This window comes from Mandrillus leucophaeus, unplaced genomic scaffold (genome assembly GCF_000951045.1).
Source record: "Mandrillus leucophaeus isolate KB7577 unplaced genomic scaffold, Mleu.le_1.0 Scaffold161, whole genome shotgun sequence".
Lineage (NCBI taxonomy): Eukaryota > Metazoa > Chordata > Mammalia > Primates > Cercopithecidae > Mandrillus > Mandrillus leucophaeus.
The window spans coordinates 764,967-773,365 of NW_012101599.1; the positions used below are offsets into that span (position 1 = coordinate 764,967).

Consider the following 8,399-nt stretch of genomic DNA (forward strand, 5'->3'; position numbering starts at 1 on the left):
TTTTTTTTTTTTTTTAAACGGTAGCAGTTTTACAAAAACAGGTTTGTTGTCTTTGCAAAATCACAATATGTCATCCTTTTTTGAAAATGGTGAAGTGGTGTGGCCACTTTAATGAAAGTAAATGTATAATGCTGCTGTCCTTTAATGGAAACAGCAGATGTTTTTAAAGAGTTTTGTTTATATTCACGTTTTTAATGTTCTTTATTTTGTTCCAGATTTCCCATTTTGAATAATGTACTTAAAAAAAACCCCACACAATTAGAATGCTGGAGATGAATGGAACCCTAGAGGCTTTCCACTGCCATGCGTTTTCTCTGTAGTTTTGGTGTAAAACAAATGTTTATTCCAAAATCTCAGTACCCTCAAAACGAAGCATTTTATGTCAGAAATTTGCTGAAAATATTCCCGTAGAGTTGCCCAGAATGCATATTCTAACTTTGCATGAATATGCAGTTGCATAAAGGGCTCCAGGAAATCTATGCGTCATGTTTCTACAATTGAGTGGTTTTTATGTTTTTGTTTTTGCAGGAGCTGGGGAAATACGGAGTGCTCTTCTACAATGCCTGCTTCATGATTGTTCCAACTCTTATTATCAGTGTCTCCACTGGAGACCTGCGACAGGTGAGCTGATGACAATCGTTACAGTCTTCCTTAGCAGGCTTTAACATTTTTAATATTTAACATTTGGTATGCACAGAAATAAAACGTGTAAAGGTAGCTGGGACTACCAGGAGGGTACGTGATAACAAGATGTTTGATATCCCTAGTAATCTTTTGGCACTACCCTTGCATTGGCATTTAGCCTTAGCCACATATCAAGGAGTGCCAAGAACTGTGGACTTGGAACTTTTTGGAACACAACAATACAAATCTGAGTTTGAGTTCCATATCGCCCTTTGCTAATGTGGGACCCTGGGAGAGCTACTTACCCTAGAAGGGGATTTTGATCATTTCAAAAAATAGGTTTATTTATTTGTTACTTTCTATTACGGACATTTTGAAACGTGCACAAAATAGAATAATCCAATGAGTAGTCACGGACCCACCACCTAGCTTCAACACTTTGGCATTTTGCCGTGTTATTTTATCTGTCCTCATCCACCCCCACTTTTTTGTTCCCTGGAGTGTTTTAAAACCTATCCCAGCCATCACGCCATTTTACCTCTAAATATCCCAGGATCCACATTTGAATTTTGGGAAGGTGTTGTTCTTTCAGCATTTGCCCTGAAACCTGATCTGCTGCTGGTGAGAGACAAATGAAATGGTGAATTAGTGGTAAGATCTGAGGCCCAGTGGAGCGGTGGAGGCCGAGTCTCTTAGGAAGTGTGGGCATTCACTACAGTGACAGCTCCAGTGGCCACCCTGAAGGGCACAAGACGATGCCCTAGATGCTTTTCCTATATGATAGGAATAGCCCATCAGGTGGCTTCAGCTCAACAGTGAACGGCTTAAAACCTGAGGGACATGAACCATCCTCCTTCAACTGCAACCCCTTTCTTTCGCTAGCTGAGGAATCGCGTAATAATTGGTGAGCCCTGACTTTCCTAAGGGGAGTGCTTCACCCTGTCCCACTCAGCGACTTTGCTTATTGTAGTGAACAGGGCCACCCCCAGGGTGCAGCCAGTGAGGGGCAGCTGGGCAGAGAGTGGGTAAGAGGGGTCGCATGAGGCAGCGACAACTCCATCTGGTGCCCCAGCCGCACCACACTTCTTCAGGAAGTCGCAGGCCACACAGCCTCTGAGAATTTTGCTGATGTGTAAGTGAGTGTGAGAAACGAGATGCGATGGGCAAAACCCTCCTCGGCGGGACCTGCACCCACAGACTCGACTCCAGACACAGCCCTGACTAGCCGGGCGGTAACCCCCCCATTGCTGGTCTGGGGCTGGGGCCGCACCCATTGACCCACGGCCAGGGCGGTGTTTCCATGTCGAGCAGTCAGCGTGGGTGCGTGTTGCCCACCAGCTGAAAGTCAACCCCATTGGCAGCTCTTTTAGGGTCTGAGTGACTCTGAAGGCTGCAGGCTGCTGTGGACTCCTGGGCAGCTCATTGTTCTTTCGTTAGCTGGACTTTCTCACTTGACCAATTCTCTTCCCAGAAGGAGGGGTCAGCAGAGGGGCTGAGCAACCTCGTCCCCGGGCACAAACAGCCATTTCCACGGGTTTATATGGAAAACCACCAAGTGGCACCTATCTGGATAAAGAGCTCTTGTTTCGGGTTAATCAGAACTTTGTGAAGCTGGGCCTCCTGTTAATTCCGTGCTGGAAGATAAAGCGGGCACCTGCCCCTCTCTAGGAAGAATGAGCAGGGCAGGATATCTGAAAACACAGTATTTGTGTTTCAGCTACCAGCAATCAATCTGAAACTGAGTCAGTGCCAGCAACGTTACACAAAACAAAATTATGAACTCTTGGCCAGGCATGGTGGCTCACGCCAATAATCCCAGCACTTTGGGAGGCTGAGGCAGGCGGATCTCCTGAGGTCAGGAGTTCGACACCAGCCTGGCCAACATGATGAAACCCCATTTGTAGAGAGTGTTTTTAGCAGTAAAAATACAAAAATTAGCCAGGCATGGTGGCAGGCGCCTGTAATCCCAGCTACTTGGGAGGCTGAGGCAGGAGAATCACTTAAACCCAGGAGGCAGAGGTTGCAGTGAGCTGAGACTGTGCCACTGTATTCCAGCCTGGCTGACAGAGCAAGGCTCTGTCTCCAAAAAAAAAAAAAAATTACAAACTCTTCATAAGTGGTTCTAGTGGCTTGTCTCCTTTCATTATTATAGAAGTGAGGTTTTTTTTTTGTTTGTTTGTTTGTTTGTTTTTTTTTATCACTGGAGTTTTATCTGTTCTGAAATTCTGGTATTTTAGATAATTTTTTTTCCAGAAATAGAAATCTAGAAACTCCTAAAAATTGTTAAAACACCTCATTGGGACTAAAAGCATATTTCCCCATGGGAACAACGCTATGAAAGGCATAGTGACCAGAAACTGAATTTTAGGTAGTTGATGAGTAAAATAGATTACGTATATTATGTCAATAATTTATAACATTGTTTCAGAAGAAATATGTGTTCTCATATCAAAGTCATTGGCTTATAAACTTACAGCATGGTGTTTTCAGAAGCTGCTACGTGCCTGTAATGATTATCATGCAGACTTCTACTTTCTCATGTAATAATAATAATAGCCAATATTTGTTGAGGGCTTATGATGTCAGACATTTTTCAAAGCATTGTTCATGAATTATCTGACTGCATTTCCACGACGGAAGAGAAGGTCCTGTTACTATTCCTGTCATATAGGAAAAGCATCCAGGGCATCGTGCTTAAGTATCTTCCCAAGAATAGCAGGTGGTCAGTCCAGGCACTCTGGGCTCTCGAAACACATCCTCCACTGTCATCTCATTTACTTTATTTGTATATGAAAAGTGTTCGCTTTCTCCTTCATGTGTGAAAAACATATCCCTCACTTATACAAAGTACCAGAGACCTAACATATTCTTTATGTTTATTTATTTTATTTTATTTTTTTGAGACAGAGTCTTGCTCTGTCACCCAAGCTGGAGTGCAGTGGTGTGATCTTGGCTCACTGCAACTTCCATCTGCCAGATTCAAGCAATTCTTCTGCCTCAGCCTCCCGAGTAGCTGGGATTATGGGTGCCCACCACCATACCCAGCTAATTTTTGTATTTTTAGTAGAGATGGGTTTCACCATGTTGGCCAGGCCGGTCTTGAACTCCTGACCTCAGGTAATCCACCTGCCTTGGCCTCCCAAAGTGCCAGGATTACAGGTGTGAGCCACTGCGCCCAACCCCAAAAGTTTGATGGTTTTTTTTTTTTTTTTTTTTTTTGAGATAGAGTTTTGCTCTTGTTGCCCAGGCTGGAGTGCAAGATCGCTTGGCTTATTGCAACCTCCGCCACCCAGGTTCAAGCAATTCTCCTGCCTTAGCCTCCCAATTAGCTGGGATTATAGGCGCCCACCACGATGTCCGGCTAATTTTGTATTTTTAGTGGAGACGGGGTTTCACCATGTTGGCCAGGCTAGTCTCAAACTCCTGACCTCGTGATCTGCCCGCCTTCCAAAGTGCTAGAATTACAGATGTGAGCCACTGCGCCCAGCCAAGTTTAACTAGTTTTAAAAGTATTGTATGACAAGAGATGCCAAATATATGAGACACTCACTGTAATCCACAAGAAAAAGCCATCAACTCCATAGGAAAAAACAAAACAAAACAAAACAAAAACAAAACAGTGAGGTTTCCACTACTAACATTGAATCAGGGTAAATTTCTTCCCGTTGGTCCCTTTTGACCATGGCGGAATTCATTTTAGATTGTAAACCAAAGAAGAGAAAGAAATGAATTTATGTAATTAGGTGTGGTAGCCTGTAATATAAAATTGCTTTTTGTTTACCAAGTTTGGTCTGACTGTTCTGAAAGCTGATTAATGAATTAGAGCAAAATGTGAACTTCCCTTGTTAGTGGAAAGAAATTCGAGGAGTTATTTTTCCTAGTTAACTGGGACTAGGAGCGCTGGAGAGGACCAGAGATTGTGGTAAACGTGTGTGTGTGTGTGTGTGTGACTCACTCCTCTGGGAATTCAAGCCCAAACTTTGGACTTACACAGTCAATAGATCTATTAATAGTGCCTCGATTCTATCTCTGATGAACAAAGTCAGAGATGACAGCTTCTCTTGTTAACAAATTAGGCCCCTGGAAAATACTCAGCGGGTGAACTTTCTTCACTATTTGAATCACTGCAGTAGGTTCAAAGTACATCTAGTATATTACAGTTGACGAACAGGGATAAAGAATGGGACTTTTTTTTTTTCCCTGATTGAAAAACCCTGAGTGCAAAGTGAAAAAGACTCATATTCCCACAGTAAGTCTAAAGGAAGAAGGGCTTCATTGTTATTTACCTTTAATTATTTCTTTTTAAAAATAAATGTCATGCTACATTATTTTTAAAATGCCACTAATACAGTCTCATCATTATTAAGGAAATAAAACTAAAATCTATAAAAATTTAGGTTGGGTCTGGTCATGGTGGCTCATGCCAGTAATCCCTGTACTTTGGGAGGTTGAGGCGGGTGGATCTCGAGGTCAAGAGATCGAGACCATCCTGGCCAACATGGTGAAAACCCGTCTCTACTAGAAGTACAAAAATTAGCTGAGTGTGGTGGTGAGCACCTGTAGTCCCAGCTACTCGGGAGGCTGAGGCAGGAGAATTGCTTGAACCTGAGAGGTGGAGGTTGCAGTGAGCCGAGATGGTGCTGCTGCACTCTAGCCTGGTGACAGAGGGAGACTGTCTCAAAAAAAAAAAAAAAAGTTAGGTTTGGTGAAGAATCTAAATATTTTTATGAGAGTCACAAAATAGGCTTCAATGAATTTTGTTGTATCAGGAACACATATATAGTTTTTATTTATTTCTTATTAATGGATGGATTGATTTTTTACTGTTTGCATAAATACTTTTAGCTCTTTGAGAAAACAGATGTTTTTCTACCCTTGGTTTGAAATTTAAAACTTACGTATTTCTCTTATTCCCAATTTTACTTTAATTTCAGACAGTGAGTGTTTCCCATGATTTTTGTGGTTTTGTTTTGTTTTGGTCTTTGACTGCCTTAAGCGTAAACTTGTTGGCTTTAATTCTCTTGGATGTTTTCTGCTCCTCTGATTAGCTTGGGGCTTGCTGGTAAGACAGGTTTTTATTTATTATATCTTTCTTTCACAAGTACGCATTTAACAAAAAGTGTTAGGATGCAAGGAAACTGTCAAACATATACAGAAGGAGACAGAGTGATGTGGCAAACGCCACATATATGCCCATCAGCCAGTTTCAACAGTTAGGAACACTTAATGTGTGTCTTTTTTTTTTTTTTTTTGAGACAGGGTCTCACTGTGTTGCCCAGGCTGGAGTGTGCAGTGGTACCATCACGGCTCACTGCAGCCTCCATCTCCTGGGCTCAGGTGATCCTCCCACCTCAGCCTTCCCAGTAGCTGGGACCACAAGTGTGCACACCACCATGCCCAGCTAATTTTTGTAATGTGTATCTTTTTGATAAGTGAAGTGGGCAAAGCATTACTAATGAAACAGTGACAGTGAAATGTGACAAGATGGTCCCGACTGGAGAAGAGAATTCTACCTTAATTGTTTAAAAATTTGAACTATAAACTTAAAAGATTTCATTTTAAATACATAGTTTCTAAAACTTGGCTAACAAAGTATTGCTTACTAGAAAGTGAGTGGAACTTATATTTGATTCTGTTTGATCCTGTTACAGAGCACATACTTACGGGCAGTCTTCAGACACCTTCAGATTGTTTTTGGATACAAGTAGGGGACCAACCATGAAGAAAATACTCCTTCTTATTGTCTCCTCAGGAGGGTTAATTTAATTTTCTCAGCTAGGGATGAAATCCCCGGAGAGCAGAAATTGAGTCTTTTTTGTTTGTTTGTTTGAGGTGGAGTTTTGCTTTTGTTGCCCAGGCTGGAGTGCAATGGCATGACCTCGGCTCACTGCAACCTCTACCTCCCGGGTTCAAGCGATTCTCCTGTCTCAGCCTCCATAGTAGCTGGGATTACAGGCCCCTGCCACTGTGCCTAGCTAATTTTTGTATTTTTCATAGAGATAGGGTTTCACCATGTTGCCCAGGCTGGTCTCAAACTCCTGACCTCAAGTTATCCACCCGCCTCGGCCTCCCAAAGTGCTGGGATTACAGGTGTGAGCCACCGCACCTGGCCAGAAATGAAGTCTTAAATTTCTTTGTCTACCATCTCCTCCACCCCAATTACTTGATTGCTTTGTAAGTAGCAAATAGTAGTTTATTTGTTCACAATACTCCCTAAGCATGTGCAAGTTCCTGAAAACAGTTTATGACCTTAAACTTTTCTTGCCTACATTATTAATTAAGAATAAACTTTTTGGCTGGGTTTGGTGGCTCATGCCTGTAATCCCAGTACTTTGGGAGTCCAAGGCAGGCAGATGACTTGAGCCCAGGAATTTGAGACCAGCCTGGGCAACATGGTGAGACTCTGTCTCTACTTAAAAAAAAAAAAAAAAAAAAATAGCCAGGCGTGGTGACCTGTGCGTATAGTCCCAGCTACTTAGGAGGCTGAGGTGGGAAGACTGATTAATCCCAAGAAGTAGAGGCTGCAGTGAGCCATGATCACACCTGGGTGACAGAGCAAGACCTGGTCTCAAAAAAGAAAGAAAAAGAGAGATAATCAACTTTCTTCTAAAATTATTTACAAAAAATTAACCCAACCTTGAATTTGAGACCACAAATTAAACTAGTAAAGGTGTGTAAAGTCAGTGAATCAATGATAGCCTCAGCGATAATAGCAGTTGTGATTTTGTGCTGGCCGTCAGCATAGTCCTAAACAATTTCATTCAGTCCTTATATCCACCTTTTGAGGAAGACTTTCCTTTTTTAAAATAATCTACATTTTGTAAAATGAATCTGAGGTTCAGGGAAGAAAAGAGATTTGCCCAACGTCACCCAACTAGTATCACCCAGGATTTTTAGCATTATATTTTCTGTTTGGGAAGATGGTTCCTGTATCAAAATGCAATTTAGTAAAACCAGTAAATTTAAACTGCAATATCATTAACCTAATCATTACTTTTTTTCTTTTTTAATAATAGGCTACTGAATTCAACCAATGGAAGAATGTTCTGTTTATCCTACAGTTTCTTCTTTCCTGTTTTTTGGGGTAAGAAACCATAGATACGTAGAAACACTGGTCGACAATATCTCTTGACAAGTCACATCAAGATATGCCTTCTGTCTATTCTGTCAGAATTCCTTTGTGTTTCTCTGACTTTCTCTGGAAAGTAGCCCTGCAGCAAAGGCGGTGGCAGGGACCCAGGAGACCTGGAAACCCAGCCTGAAAGACCAGGAGCAAGCATACAACTCTTGCTTTTGAAAGTCATGCTAATGTCCTTTCTCCTCCAAAATACGATGTTGCCTATTGATTTCTGAAAGTTTGTCTGAAATGAAGTCAGCTGACGTTTCAAGCTCAATGCTGAGGACTTTTTTGTTTTTGTTTCTTAAGAGATGGAGTCTCACTGTGTGGCCCAGGCTGGACTCAAAGTCCTGGGCTCAAGCAGTCTTCCTGCCTTCGCCTCCTGATCAGCTGGGACTCCGGGCTCCTGCCTCCAGGCCTGGCAGTGATATGTTTTCGTCTTTGTCACCATGTCGTTAGTTTTTCAAGATGCCTTCCTCACATAATGATGAGACTATGACAGCCTTTTCCTATAGTGCTACACCTGCTGTATTCAGGAAAATTTCCAAAGAGAGATGTCCAGGCTGTTGTATGGTCCAACAGTTAGGCTATTTTGTTCTTGAAATTTTCTTCCTTTCTTCCTTTCTCCTTCCTTCCTTCCTTCCTTCCTCCCTCCCTC

General features: G+C 42.1%; 1 protein-coding gene across 1 annotated transcript in view; it reads left to right on the forward strand.

The window, feature by feature from the left end:
- Positions 1–8,399, forward strand: part of SLC35D2 (solute carrier family 35 (UDP-GlcNAc/UDP-glucose transporter), member D2) — a 68,663-nt gene that overhangs the window by 16,114 nt on the left and 44,150 nt on the right. Inside the window, exons 4-5 of the mRNA XM_011976019.1 lie at positions 529–621; positions 7,641–7,708. Of these exons, the coding sequence (XP_011831409.1) occupies positions 529–621; positions 7,641–7,708 (161 nt within the window). The remainder of the gene's footprint in view (positions 1–528; positions 622–7,640; positions 7,709–8,399) is intronic.